Here is a 15,803-nt window from a genome sequence, read left to right on the forward strand (position 1 = left end):
CAGACTTCTATCTCCCATCAGTCTCCAGCCTTCTATCACCCATCAGTCTCCAGACTTCTACCACCCATCAGTCTCCAGCCTTCTATCACCCATCAGTCTCCAGCCTTCCATCACCCATCAGTCTCCAGCCTTCTATCACCCATTAGTTTCCAGACTTCTATCTCCCATCAGTCTCCAGCCTTCTATCACCCATCAGTCTCCAGCCTTCTATCACCCATCAGTCTCCAGTCTTCTATCTCCCATCAGTCTCCAGCCTTCTATCACCCATCAGTCTCCAGCCTTCTATCACCCATCAGTCTCCAGCCTTCTATCTCCCATCAGTCTCCAGCCTTCTATCTCCCATCAGTCTCCAGCCTTCTATCTCCCATCAGTCTCCAGCCTTCCATCACCCATCAGTCTCCAGACTTCTACCACCCATCAGTCTCCAGCCTTCTATCACCCATCAGTCTCCAGCCTTCTATTACCCATCAGTCTCCAGCCTTCTATCACCCATCAGTCTCCAGCCTTCTATTACCCATCAGTCTCCAGCCTTCTACCACCCATCAGTCTCCAGCCTTCTATCACCCATCAGTCTCCAGACTTCTATCACCCATCAGTCTCCAGCCTTCTACCACCCATCAGTCTCCAGCCTTCTATTACCCATCAGTCTCCAGCCTTCTACCACCCATCAGTCTCCAGCCTTCTATCACCCATCAGTCTCCAGCCTTCTATCACCCATCAGTCTCCAGCCTTCTATCTCCCATCAGTCTCCAGCCTTCTATCACCCATCAGTCTCCAGCCTTCTATCACCCATCAGTCTCCAGCCTTCTATCTCCCATCAGTCTCCAGCCTTCTATCTCCCATCAGTCTCCAGCCTTCCATCACCCATCAGTCTCCAGCCTTCTATCACCCATCAGTCTCCAGCCTTCTACCACCCATCAGTCTCCAGCCTTCCATCACCCATCAGTCTCCAGCCTTCTATCTCCCATCAGTCTCCAGCCTTCCATCACCCATCAGTCTCCAGCCTTCTATCACCCATCAGTCTCCAGCCTTCTACCACCCATCAGTCTCCAGCCTTCCATCACCCATCAGTCTCCAGCCTTCTATCACCCATCAGTCTCCAGCCTTCCATCACCCATCAGTCTCCAGCCTTCTATCACCCATCAGTCTCCAGACTTCTACCACCCATCAGTCTCCAGTCTTCTATCACCCATCAGTCTCCAGCCTTCTATCACCCATCAGTCTCCAGCCTTCTATCACCCATCAGTCTCCAGACTTCTACCACCCATCAGTCTCCAGCCTTCCATCACCCATCAGTTTCCATCCTTCAATCACCCATTAGTCTCCAGACTTCTATCACCCATCAGTCTCCAGCCTTCTACCACCCATCAGTCTCCAGCCTTCTATCACCCATCAGTCTCCAGCCTTCTATCACCCATCAGTCTCCACCCTTCCATCACCCATCAGTCTCCAGACTTCTATCTCCCATCAGTCTCCAGACTTCTATCTCCCATCAGTCTCCAGCCTTCTATCACCCATCAGTCTCCACCCTTCCATCACCCATCAGTCTCCAGCCTTCTATCACCCATCAGTCTCCAGCCTTCCATCACCCATCAGTCTCCAGCCTTCTATCACCCATCAGTCTCCAGACTTCTATCTCCCATCAGTCTCCAGACTTCTATCTCCCTTCAGTCTCCAGCCTTCTATCACCCATCAGTCTCCAGCCTTCTACCACCCATCAGTCTCCAGCCTTCCATCACCCATCAGTCTCCAGCCTTCTATCACCCATCAGTCTCCAGCCTTCCATCACCCATCAGTCTCCAGCCTTCTATCACCCATCAGTCTCCAGACTTCTACCACCCATCAGTCTCCAGTCTTCTATCACCCATCAGTCTCCAGCCTTCTATCACCCATCAGTCTCCAGCCTTCTATCACCCATCAGTCTCCAGCCTTCCATCACCCATCAGTCTCCAGCCTTCTACCACCCATCAGTCTCCAGTCTTCTATCACCCATCAGTCTCCAGCCTTCCATCACCCATCAGTCTCCAGCCTTCTATCACCCATCAGTCTCCAGACTTCTATCTCCCATCAGTCTCCAGACTTCTATCTCCCTTCAGTCTCCAGCCTTCTATCACCCATCAGTCTCCAGCCTTCTACCACCCATCAGTCTCCAGCCTTCCATCACCCATCAGTCTCCAGCCTTCTATCACCCATCAGTCTCCAGCCTTCCATCACCCATCAGTCTCCAGCCTTCTATCACCCATCAGTCTCCAGACTTCTACCACCCATCAGTCTCCAGTCTTCCATCACCCATCAGTCTCCAGCCTTCTATCACCCATCAGTCTCCAGCCTTCTATCACCCATCAGTCTCCAGACTTCTACCACCCATCAGTCTCCAGCCTTCCATCACCCATCAGTTTCCATCCTTCAATCACCCATTAGTCTCCAGACTTCTATCACCCATCAGTCTCCAGCCTTCTACCACCCATCAGTCTCCAGCCTTCTATCACCCATCAGTCTCCAGCCTTCTATCACCCATCAGTCTCCAGCCTTCTATCACCCATCAGTCTCCAGCCTTCCATCACCCATCAGTCTCCAGCCTTCTACCACCCATCAGTCTCCAGCCTTCAATCACCCATTAGTCTCCAGCCTTCAATCACCCATTAGTCTCCAGACTTCTATCACCCATCAGTCTCCAGCCTTCTACCACCCATCAGTCTCCAGACTTCTATCACCCATCAGTCTCCAGCCTTCTATCACCCATCAGTCTCCAGCCTTCCATCACCCATCAGTCTCCAGCCTTCTACCACCCATCAGTCTCCAGTCTTCTATCTCCCATCAGTCTCCAGCCTTCTACCACCCATCAGTCTCCACCCTTCCATCACCCATCAGTCTCCCAGCTTCTTCCCCTTCGGTATTCTTCCTCCGTTCAGGTCTCCTGATCTCACCTTCTCCTGTCACTTTCCCTCTCTATGTAACTTTATGAAGTGGTTTTACAATGTGTGATGATTTGCAGATCACCCGTGTGCCCACATTGCACAGAACACATAACTTCTACTCTGTGTCTTCCCCCGATCTCCTCCGTGGAGGCAGCAATGATGAGCAGCGTTTGCCCGTGTCCTACATTGTGCCGCACCATCATCCGCATCCTCGAGTTCTGCTAACTGCTGAGCTTTTTGTCTACAAACCTGGAAAGTGAGATTTGTATCATTGTCTTACAAGGCTGACACTACAGACTTCAGACTCCGGGGATCACAAAATAATACATCAAAAAGCTTCCACCGAATGTAAAACCTTCCTGCTACATAAGTAATAGACTCGAGCGAGGGGACAAAAGGACTAGTGATGAAATCTGGGACAATCAATAGACAAGGAAGAAAGAAAAGCTCCAACCAACACTCTTCCCTGCAATCAATCTCCCAAAGCTTTCATTATACCAATATATGAGAGCGGATTTCGGCAGCCGCGGCTGCACCCTGGCATTGTGCTGCCGTTCCAAGGCTTTCAGAAGTAACTGAGCGGAGGTTTGCATTGTCATCCGGGCCACTTAATAAACCGACCTGAGACATTCGTCTTGAAGAACTCAATAAGGATTTACAGAGAGGAATAAAAAGTGTATTAAATATTCATGACTAGACGAGAACTGCCAACAAGTCAGAGATCGGGGCTGCGCTCTGACAAGGTCACCACCGCTGCTATCAGATGATATCATTTCACAGAATGTCGTCGCAGCAGAAGGAAAATCTAAAGATCCGGATTATGGGCCGGGATCAGAATCGGAATCATTTCAGTCTGTTTAGGGGACTGGAACCTGCAGTGTTTTCATCACTTATTCTACGTACTGCAGGTGTAAAAAAATGGTGTGGGCTGTACAAGAGTACCAAGAAGAGGGGGCTTTCAGCAGGACCCCGACTGCCTCAGCATCTCTTTGATGCCCTGCGGTAATCACCCCATTCAAAAGGTTGATCTCAGTGATTGACAGCAGCGATCAGAGTCAGCACTGATCGCTGCTGTTAGAGGCAGATGCCGGCTGTATGACACAGCTCATGCAGACCCCAGTGTGGATGAGTGGTTAGATGACGCTCTTCATGGGGCTGAGAGCATGGACATCTTTCCCACCCGGCTGTGGATGAGATTGTGCTGGGATTTCCTGCTGGGAGAGGGTCAGAGAGAGCCGACCACCTTCATCGCCTGCACACCACAGGCCATAAAATAAGGCATTGTTAACATGATGGAACTCATTATCCATACGCTAAACTTAAATGTCTGCAGTCTTTCTGACTACAGATTGCTGGATCCTGACAGTGGCATTGTGATCCCCATTCGCAGGCTCCCCACGGTACATGGAATTTCTCCAATTGTGACTTTGTGCAGAGAGTACGGAGTCGGGTGTTGCACGGTGCCCTGTTATAACACATGACAACATTATATTATATTACATAGCTCCACCATTACTGACTGCGGGAGAGTGCCAAGATGGCACAAGGTAGGTGATGAGGTAGGGGAACTGTGTGCAGCCATTTATCCATTATGAGACTGTATAGGAGCCTCAGGATGGTGCTTTGCAGGTGGAGAGTGCAGGCACGGAGCGGTCAGGTGGTGGGAGCTGAGGGTCAGATACAGCACTGCCTCCTGGGAAATGTCTTCACTCCCTGACAGAAGTTATGTCGTTTATCCATGTTATGTCAATAAAAGCTTATAACCCGACGTTAAATACATCCATTGGTTGTATAAATTATTCTTTTGAAAGTTGAAACCCTTCGACATGTGGTTTAGGTTAAGAAAATAAATTGGCATCAATGCAGAAATATTGATCAATTAATGGACACAGAATGGTCAGATTTTGGCAAGACAAAAGCTTTGTCGCCTGGTCAGATAATGCACCCAATCCTAGTCTACATCTTCACCGGTGCTCAGTAAATGATCGGTTAATTAGTGTGTGTGTATAAAAAGAAACCCAGCACCCCAGACCTTCACTTGAACTGCAACTTGAGCTCTGACAACATGCCAAAAATCCACCCTGCGACCAAAGCCTGGATTATCAAGAGGCTGAAGACCAGATCCACTGCAGAGGTGGCTGGCACCTTTAATGTGTCTCAGCGTCACGTACAAAGAATTAAAAAAGATTTGAAGAGACTGGAGATGTGTTTGACAAGCCCAGGTCCGGCAGACCCCGCAAGACAACTGCTCAGGAGGAACGTTTGTTGGTTAGAAAATCCAAAGCAAGCCCCTCTTCCACTGCAGCAGAGCTCCAACAGGCCTGGTCACCTCAAGTCCCTGTGTCAACTAGAACAGATTGTAGGATTCTGTCTCGAAATGGCCTCCATGGTCGAATCAGTGCCCAGAAGCCAGCACTAAACAAAAGGCAAATAAAAAAACGTTTTACAAAGTCCCACAGCCTGCTAAACAGATGGACGCTGGAAAAGTGGCAGAAGGTGGATTCCCCTGATGAATCTTCAGTAGAATTACACCACAGCCGCCGCAAATACTGCAGGAGACCTACTGGGGCCCGTACGGATCCAAAATACACCCAGAAAACGGTTACATTTGGTGGTGGAAAGATCATGGTCTGGGGTTACATTCAGTATGGGGGGGGGGGGGTGCGAAACATTTACAGGGTGGAAGGCAATATCAATAGCCTAAAATATCAATAAGTATTAGCTACCTCTTATATTCCAAATCATAAAGGGGGTCACATTCTGCAGCAGGATGGTGCTCCATCTCATACATCCATCTCTACAACAAAAGTTCCTCCAGGCAAAAAAGACCAAGGTGCTCAAGGACTGGCCAGCCCAGTCACCAGACATGAACATCATTGAGCATGTTTGGGGTAGGGTGAAAGAGGAAGCTTGGAAGACAAAACCAAAGAATCTAGATGAGCTCTGGGAGGCAAGTAAGACTGCATTCTGTGCTATTCCTGATGACTTCATTAATAAATTGTATGAATCATTGTAGAACCGCATGGATGCAGTCCTTCAAGCTCATGGAAGTCACACAAAACATTAAATATTACTAACAGCACCACAACTTCATTCACCAATGTTATGCAGCATATATTTGTATTTTAAGTTAATTATTTGTTTGAATATCACATTACTTTCTGTGGGCGACAAAACTTTTGTCTTGCCAAAATCTGACCATTCTGGGTCCATTAACTGTTCAATATTTCTGCATTGACGCCAATTTATTTTCTTAACCTAAACCACATTTCGGAGGGTTTCAGCTTTCAAAAGAATAATGTATACAACCAATGGATGAATTTAACGTCAGGTTATAAGCTTTTATTTACATAACATGGATAAGCGACATAACTTCTGTCAGGGACTGTACAGTCACAGAGGAAAAGATGGCAGGAAGATCACGATGTAGACACTAACCAGCCACAAAGATGGCTGCCAGGGGTGAAGGGGAGCTAAAATGCAAAACTAAAGGCGACACAGGACTTTGGGGACTCATCACAGAGACAGATATAGTTCTGTCCCCTTTAATGTTCTATGGAGAGATGCAGGAAACTCTGCTGGACGTCATGTGATCAGCAGTAAGCAAACCGCACACAAGAGGTAAAGTGACAACTGCTGGGGCAACAGATGGCGATCCTGACAGTATGCATATGGCGCGCCGTTACAATCCGCAGTCAGAATGGCTCCATGCAGAACAGTGAGCTTAGCCCAGGAAACCCCTGTAATATTGTGGGGTCCGCTGTTCAGGATCCTTTATGTTTTATTACCAGACCAGAGAACGGACAAGTAAAAGCCAAGTGTTCCTCTTGCGGACTGGTGCTGTCCTCCATTCCACAGTTATGAATGGGAATTGTGCAATGCGTCTCCTCTCCTGGGGTGGCGCTGCAGAGAAATCGCACGCTTAGTGCCAGGTTTGCCTGCTGGGAGGACACTTTGTGATCAGCTGATGCTTCCGGGGGGTTGTGTACATCGGAGAGCCCCTCTAAGCTTCAACATAGGGGGCAAAATTCAGTTTTCTTTATAAAAATGAAAAAACGAATATTCCTGGGAACAGTGGGAACAAAATAAGAGCAAAACTGGACAATGCTGATGTGGTGGCCGCTCCCCTTTAAATCTCCCAGAGCGAAGGTTGGAGCCGGATCTCCTGCATGAGAGCGGTGGAGCGGAGATTAGGGCGAGCCCCGGCGGTGTCCTACCTGCGGCCGCGGGTGCCCACTGATCAGACACTGCAGCACCAGCGTGTCGCCCTCCCGGATGGTGTACACCCGCTCGCTCATGTTGTCCTCTTTCACCACACAGGCCTGACCGGCGTGAATGATCTGCGCCTGCGCCGGAGCTGTAAGAAAACACGAGAGCGTTATTATCGGGGGTCCCGGAATATGTGTGATCATCTCAGGCATACGGGGCGGGGGGCCCTAAATATCAGTCACTCAGGTCATGTGACGCTATTATTTACATGATGTTTCACACATACATTGTTTTTGGTCATTTCCTATAACTTCACAACTATAAATGCAATTACTGCGATTCCTAAAAGATCCTCGTTCTTTCTTGGGATTCTTAGGACCCTTTAAGTAACAATCATTTCCTTAAATAGAATAACAAAAAGAATTCAACTATTTTTCCCCAAAACAGCGCCACCCTTGTCCACAGGTTGTATGTGGCATTACAACTCAATTCTATTCATGTAAATGGATGTGAGCTGCGATACCAGGCACAACCTGTGGACAGGGGTGGCGCTATTCCTGTAACGATACGCAGCCATGATTTTATAACCCCGGACATCACTAGGTCTCGTCAAAAGCAAGAAGCCATGTCCTGTGCAGCAGAACGGACCCCGTGCAGGTTTATGGCAGAGACGCTGGTAATTAAGATTAACCATCCTCTCCATCAGGCGCCATTGATCTCCAGGAAGAAAGGACATTGCTAAATAGAACGTTCCTTCAAGTAACGATCAGACGCTTCTGAGCTGATGAGCGCCGCGCTCCTGTGATGTGGCGGTAAATGGGCCGCGGACCACCATCGATCTGACAGGACAAGCTTTCTGATATCATAATGTGTAAATCAATGTCAGGACTCTTCTCCTCGCGGTGTCCGGTAGTGAAGGTTCTCGTAGTCCGGAGAACCGGGGAAGGGTCTACGTCCACCATGGACACATCACACACAATACTGATGGGGGCAGCGGGGGGCAACGTGCTCAAAACGGGCACACAGACCCCCCTCACTGCCGGGGAGCAGACCTAAACCCGGCTGAATATCTGTGTGTGCAGGAAGGTACGACCCAGAGCCCCCCGGACCACTCAGTATAATAAATGTATTAATATTATTACTATGGCCCTGAGACCTAGCAGGCAGGAATCTGTTAACTACCTGCCTGGTCCACCGGGAGGCAGCACAGAGCAGTCACAATGTCACGCTGACTCATGGCTTGTTCCTCAATGACTGCAAGGAGCTGACTGCCAACAAGCAGAAGCCAGAAGTCACGCCGCCCTGCTGACAGGAAGAGACGCAGCAGAATCGCAGGCAGGAGAGGTCCGCGTGACCACTGCGAAGGTGGAATAAACAGATCGCTACTAGCAAATACCTGCCTGTTAGTTCTCAGGCCCATAGTAATAAATAAGAAAGTCATGCAAAATCCCTTTAAGTAATTAGCTCCAACGAATAACTGCCAGTAACTGCTTATCATGTATCTCTGTATACAGGGAGCTCCCCCTAGTGGTGGCTGTAGACAGAATCTTATCATGTATCTCTGTATACAGGGAGCTCCCCCTAGTGGTGACTGCAGACAGAATCTTATCATGTATCTCTGTATACAGGGAGCTCCCCCTAGTGGTGGCTGCAGACAGGATCTTATCATGTATCTCTGTATACAGGGAGCTCCCCCTAGTGGTGGCTGCAGACAGGATCTTATCATGTATCTCTGTATACAGGGAGCTCCCCCTAGTGGTGGCTGCAGACAGGATCTTATCATGTATCTCTGTATACAGGGAGCTCCCCCTAGTGGTGGCTGTAGACAGGATCTTATCATGTATCTCTGTATACAGGGAGCTCCCCCTAGTGGTGGCTGCAGACAGGATCTTATCATGTATCTCTGTATACAGGGAGCTCCCCCTAGTGGTGGCTGTAGACAGGATCTTATCATGTATCTCTGTGTACAGGGAGCTCCCCCTAGTGGCGACTGCAGACAGGATCTCATCATGTATCTCTGTACACAGGGAGCTCCCCCTAGTGGTGGCTGCAGACAGGATCTTATCATGTATCTCTGTATACAGGGAGCTCCCCCTAGTGGTGGCTGCAGACAGGATCTTATCATGTATCTCTGTATACAGGGAGCTCCCCCTAGTGGTGGCTGTAGACAGGATCTTATCATGTATCTCTGTGTACAGGGAGCTCCCCCTAGTGGCGACTGCAGACAGGATCTCATCATGTATCTCTGTACACAGGGAGCTCCCCCTAGTGGTGACTGCAGACAGGATCTTATCATGTGTCTCTGTATACAGGGAGCTCCCCCTAGTGGTGACTGCAGGCAGGATATTATCATGTATCTCTGTATACAGGGAGCTCCCCCTAGTGGTGGCTGCAGACAGGATCTTATCATGTATCTCTGTATACAGGGAGCTCCAGCTAGTGGTGGCTGCAGACAGGAGCTTATCATATATCTCTGTATACAGGGAGCTCCCCCTAGTGGTGGCTGCAGACAGGAGCTTATCATGTATCTCTGTATACAGGGAGCTCCCCCTAGTGGTGGCTGCAGACAGGATCTTATCATGTATCTCTGTATACAGGGAGCTCCCCCTAGTGGTGGCTGCGGACAGGATCTTATCATGTATCTCTGTATACAGGGAGCTCCCCCTAGTGGTGGCTGCAGACAGGATCTTATCATGTATCTCTGTATACAGGGAGCTCCCCCTAGTGGTGGCTGCAGACAGGATCTTATCATGTATCTCTATATAGGGAGCTCCCCCTAGTGGTGACTGCAGACAGGATCTTATCATGTATCTCTGTATACAGGGAGCTCCCCCTAGTGGTGACTGCAGACAGAATCTTATCATGTATCTCTGTATACAGGGAGCTCCCCCTAGTGGTGACTGCAGACAGGATCTTATCATGTATCTCTATATAGGGAGCTCCCCCTAGTGGTGACTGCAGACAGAATCTTATCATGCATCTCTGTATACAGGGAGCTCCCCCTAGTGGTGACTGCAGACAGGATCTTATCATGTATCTCTGTATACAGGGAGCTCCCCCTAGTGGTGGCTGCAGAGAGGATCTTATCATGTGTCTCTGTATACAGGGAGCTCCCCCTAGTGGTGACTGTAGACAGGATCTTATCATGTATCTCTGTATACAGGGAGCTCCCCCTAGTGGTGGCTGCAGAGAGGATCTTATCATGTATCTCTATATACAGGGAGCTCCCTCTAGTGGTGGCTGCAGGCAGGATCTTATCATGTATCTCTGTATACAGGGAGCTCCCCCTAGTGGTGGCTGCAGACAGGATCGTATCATGTATCTCTGTATACAGGGAGCTCCCCCTAGTGGTGGCTGCAGACAGGATCTTATCATGTATCTCTATATAGGGAGCTCCCCCTAGTGGTGGCTGCAGACAGGATCGTATCATGTATCTCTGTATACAGGGAGCTCCCCCTAGTGGTGACTGCAGACAGGATCTTATCATGTATCTCTGTATACAGGGAGCTCCCCCTAGTGGTGGCTGCAGACAGGATCTTATCATGTATCTCTGTATACAGGGAGCTCCCCCTAGTGGTGGCTGCAGACAGGATCTTATCATGTATCTCTATATACAGGGAGCTCCCTCTAGTGGTGGCTGCAGGCAGGATCTTATCATGTATCTCCGTATACAGGGAGCTCCCCCTAGTGGTGACTGCAGACAGGATCGTATCATGTATCTCTGTATACAGGGAGCTCCCCCTAGTGGTGGCTGCAGACAGGATCGTATCATGTATCTCTGTATACAGGGAGCTCCCCCTAGTGGTGGCTGCAGACAGGATCTTATCATGTATCTCTATATAGGGAGCTCCCCCTAGTGGTGGCTGCAGACAGGATCGTATCATGTATCTCTGTATACAGGGAGCTCCCCCTAGTGGTGACTGCAGACAGGATCTTATCATGTATCTCTGTATACAGGGAGCTCCCCCTAGTGGTGGCTGCAGACAGGATCTTATCATGTATCTCTGTATACAGGGAGCTCCCCCTAGTGGTGGCTGCAGACAGGATCTTATCATGTATCTCTATATACAGGGAGCTCCCTCTAGTGGTGGCTGCAGGCATGATCTTATCATGTATCTCTGTATACAGGGAGCTCCCCCTAGTGGTGACTGCAGACAGGATCTTATCATGTATCTCCGTATACAGGGAGCTCCCCCTAGTGGTGACTGCAGACAGGATCGTATCATGTATCTCTGTATACAGGGAGCTCCCCCTAGTGGTGGCTGCAGACAGGATCGTATCATGTATCTCTGTATACAGGGAGCTCCCCCTAGTGGTGGCTGCAGACAGGATCTTATCATGTATCTCTATATAGGGAGCTCCCCCTAGTGGTGGCTGCAGACAGGATCGTATCATGTACCTCTGTATACAGGGAGCTCCCCCTAGTGGTGGCTGCAGACAGGATCTTATCATGTATCTCTATATAGGGAGCTCCCCCTAGTGGTGGCTGCAGACAGGATCTTATCATGTATCTCTATATACAGGGAGCTCCCTCTAGTGGTGGCTGCAGGCAGGATCTTATCATGTATCTCTGTATACAGGGAGCTCCCCCTAGTGGTGACTGCAGACAGGATCTTATCATGTATCTCTGTATACAGGGAGCTCCCCCTAGTGGTGGCTGCAGACAGGATCTTATCATGTATCTCTGTATACAGGGAGCTCCCCCTAGTGGTGGCTGCAGACAGGATCTTAGCATGTATCTCTGTATACAGGGAGCTCCCCCTAGTGGTGGCTGCAGACAGGATCTTATCATGTATCTCTGTATACAGGGAGCTCCCCCTAGTGGTGGCTGCAGACAGGATCGTATCATGTACCTCTGTATACAGGGAGCTCCCCCTAGTGGTGGCTGCAGACAGGATCTTATCATGTATCTCTATATAGGGAGCTCCCCCTAGTGGTGGCTGCAGACAGGATCTTATCATGTATCTCTATATACAGGGAGCTCCCTCTAGTGGTGGCTGCAGGCAGGATCTTATCATGTATCTCTGTATACAGGGAGCTCCCCCTAGTGGTGACTGCAGACAGGATCTTATCATGTATCTCTGTATACAGGGAGCTCCCCCTAGTGGTGGCTGCAGACAGGATCTTATCATGTATCTCTGTATACAGGGAGCTCCCCCTAGTGGTGGCTGCAGACAGGATCTTAGCATGTATCTCTGTATACAGGGAGCTCCCCCTAGTGGTGGCTGCAGACAGGATCTTATCATGTATCTCTGTATACAGGGAGCTCCCCCTAGTGGTGACTGCAGACAGGATCTTATCATGTATCTCTGTATACAGGGAGCTCCCCCTAGTGGTGGCTGCAGACAGGATCTTAGCATGTATCTCCGTATACAGGGAGCTCCCCCTAGTGGTGACTGCAGACAGGATCGTATCATGTATCTCTGTATACAGGGAGCTCCCCCTAGTGGTGGCTGCAGACAGGATCGTATCATGTATCTCTGTATACAGGGAGCTCCCCCTAGTGGTGGCTGCAGACAGGATCTTATCATGTATCTCTATATAGGGAGCTCCCCCTAGTGGTGGCTGCAGACAGGATCGTATCATGTATCTCTGTATACAGGGAGCTCCCCCTAGTGGTGACTGCAGACAGGATCTTATCATGTATCTCTGTATACAGGGAGCTCCCCCTAGTGGTGGCTGCAGACAGGATCTTATCATGTATCTCTGTATACAGGGAGCTCCCCCTAGTGGTGGCTGCAGACAGGATCTTATCATGTATCTCTATATACAGGGAGCTCCCTCTAGTGGTGGCTGCAGGCATGATCTTATCATGTATCTCTGTATACAGGGAGCTCCCCCTAGTGGTGACTGCAGACAGGATCTTATCATGTATCTCCGTATACAGGGAGCTCCCCCTAGTGGTGACTGCAGACAGGATCGTATCATGTATCTCTGTATACAGGGAGCTCCCCCTAGTGGTGGCTGCAGACAGGATCGTATCATGTATCTCTGTATACAGGGAGCTCCCCCTAGTGGTGGCTGCAGACAGGATCTTATCATGTATCTCTATATAGGGAGCTCCCCCTAGTGGTGGCTGCAGACAGGATCGTATCATGTACCTCTGTATACAGGGAGCTCCCCCTAGTGGTGGCTGCAGACAGGATCTTATCATGTATCTCTATATAGGGAGCTCCCCCTAGTGGTGGCTGCAGACAGGATCTTATCATGTATCTCTATATACAGGGAGCTCCCTCTAGTGGTGGCTGCAGGCAGGATCTTATCATGTATCTCTGTATACAGGGAGCTCCCCCTAGTGGTGACTGCAGACAGGATCTTATCATGTATCTCTGTATACAGGGAGCTCCCCCTAGTGGTGGCTGCAGACAGGATCTTATCATGTATCTCTGTATACAGGGAGCTCCCCCTAGTGGTGGCTGCAGACAGGATCTTAGCATGTATCTCTGTATACAGGGAGCTCCCCCTAGTGGTGGCTGCAGACAGGATCTTATCATGTATCTCTGTATACAGGGAGCTCCCCCTAGTGGTGGCTGCAGACAGGATGTTATCATGTATCTCTGTATACAGGGAGCTCCCCCTAGTGGTGGCTACAGACAGGATCTTATCATGTATCTCTGTATACAGGGAGCTCCCCCTAGTGGTGGCTGCAGACAGGATCTTATCATGTATCTCTGTATACAGGGAGCTCCCCCTAGTGGTGGCTGCAGACAGGATCTTATCATGTATCTCTGTATACAGGGAGCTCCCCCTAGTGGTGGCTGCAGACAGGATGTTATCATGTATCTCTGTATGCAGGGAGCTCCCCCTAGTGGAATCTTATGTATCTCTGTATAGTTGGTCCTTCTCTTAGTTTGAGCTGCAGACAGAATATTATAATACATTTCTGACTTTAAATTTATCACAGCGGCAAACAAAAGACTCTCAAATCAAGAACATCCAAGACATTTAAACAATACGGCGGATTCTCTGTAATAGATGCATGAATTAGACAATACTTTGGGTCAAGTGACTGTAACATTAATTGTCTTGTATCTGATGTATGGAGCAAGGTAATTAATCAAATGAGATGACTTTAATGAGTAATTAGATACACGGAGCTGTTGAGTAAAGGGAAGGGTTCAGTCGTGTTTAGCTGCTTGTTTGCCATCATTTCCAGTGTTACTGACAGATGATTATATGTTGTGCGGAGTAAGAAAATCAGCGAAGTGCGAGGACTCTGCACTGTGGAGAATGTGGATTTCCTGCAGTTTCACTTCATGTAGGGACAGGGGGTAGATGAACTTTTCTAGTTCAGTGGATGTGCAATTGGTGAATGGTGAGAAATAAGCCATCGATTAGTATCCGAGGACGTGTAGATTCCTGCGGCTCGTCATATACTGACACACAAAACATTAATTATATCTGATGTGAGGAATACGTATCCCTCCATTTACCAGCCCACCGACGGCCAGCGCAGTGTTTAATCCCTGGTGGATCCTGAGCCAATATATAAATCAGATCAATTATAACAATGATACAATGTAGACACAACAATTCATTGTGGCAAGAAAAGGCTCCAGGAAGGTTCGGGCTGTGATTGGGGTCAGCGCGGCTCTCATCCCACTCATGATCATATACACCCCAGTGGGCTCCAGTACCGCTCAGGCGTCCTCGAGCCCCCCGCTCGGTGACTTTCTGCATCGCCTACATGAATTGTGATCCGGTCCCCACCCCCAGGACCAAGAAACACAAAATCCATTGATCAACACTGATAGAAAACGTCTTTAAAAGAAAACATATAGAAAGCGGCATATTGCAGTTTTCACACTGGCCACTAGATGTCAGAACATCAAGACTGGCAAATAAGGGCATCTTGCTTTGCAGCCTGCTGTGAAGCTGAATGTTATCTTATTATCAGTTTTAGCTGGAGTTTTAATGTAAAGTGTGCATTTCTATTGTACCGCCTGTCACGATATGGTATGAAATATCATAAGTTAGTTTTCCTGCTAGCATGCGGGGGCTAAACCCCCCTTCTCTCTGGTTCTCTTTCTTTCCCTGTGTTTCTAGCTGTCTGTGTAGAAGAGCTTGCCTTGTGGGGGAGTTTTATTGACGAAAGGTATTTACGACGGGCATAGCTGCAAGAGAAATTTGTGTTAGCAGGAACTGTTAGAGAAACTTCTAGAATGCATGGGATTTCTTTGTTCTGTTTTTGGAAGATATTATGCAAACCGTTTAAGTTACGAACACCAAAATATATCGTCATAATCACACTCGGAGGATCTACGCATCACTCTAAATACGGGCGTCTAACTCCATCTGGTGAAGAAGTAGGGATTTCTCTGTAAATATGTATCCCAGACAGGGCATATTTGATCTCATCGGAATGCCCACGATACTATGAGATGAACGATGGGTATGGTGCGATTATTTTATGTTCTGTAGCGAAGATACGGGCATCAGATATATTTAATGCCCAGTTAGTGAAACCGAAGAGGTAGGAGGAGTTGGAAAACCAAGCCCTTTCTGTGAGGTCACAGACTGTAGGTTTTAAGTGCTGGCAGGCATCCAAGAGAGGAGAGTTGTGAGTTTTTACCTGAAGCGACCAGACTGCGAGTGCCCAATGCACTGGGATAGATGGAAAGCTCCTAGCCTGTTGCCTGCAATGCAATGATCTAAGAACATGTGAGTTATCTTTTC

General features: G+C 48.7%; 1 protein-coding gene across 4 annotated transcripts in view; it reads right to left on the reverse strand.

Annotated features, from left to right (window-relative positions):
- Nucleotides 1–15,803, reverse strand: part of MDGA1 (MAM domain containing glycosylphosphatidylinositol anchor 1) — a 431,369-nt gene that overhangs the window by 235,885 nt on the left and 179,681 nt on the right. For 3 of the 4 annotated variants that reach the window (XM_077282003.1, XM_077282004.1, XM_077282002.1), the window contains exon 2: nucleotides 7,136–7,275. The exons of the other annotated variant lie outside the window; for it this stretch is intronic. In XM_077282003.1, coding sequence (XP_077138118.1) covers nucleotides 7,136–7,275 — 140 coding nt within the window. The remainder of the gene's footprint in view (nucleotides 1–7,135; nucleotides 7,276–15,803) is intronic. 4 annotated transcript variants of the gene reach the window in all.

The sequence above is a fragment of the Ranitomeya variabilis genome, chromosome 2 (assembly GCF_051348905.1).
Source record: "Ranitomeya variabilis isolate aRanVar5 chromosome 2, aRanVar5.hap1, whole genome shotgun sequence".
NCBI lineage: Eukaryota > Metazoa > Chordata > Amphibia > Anura > Dendrobatidae > Ranitomeya > Ranitomeya variabilis.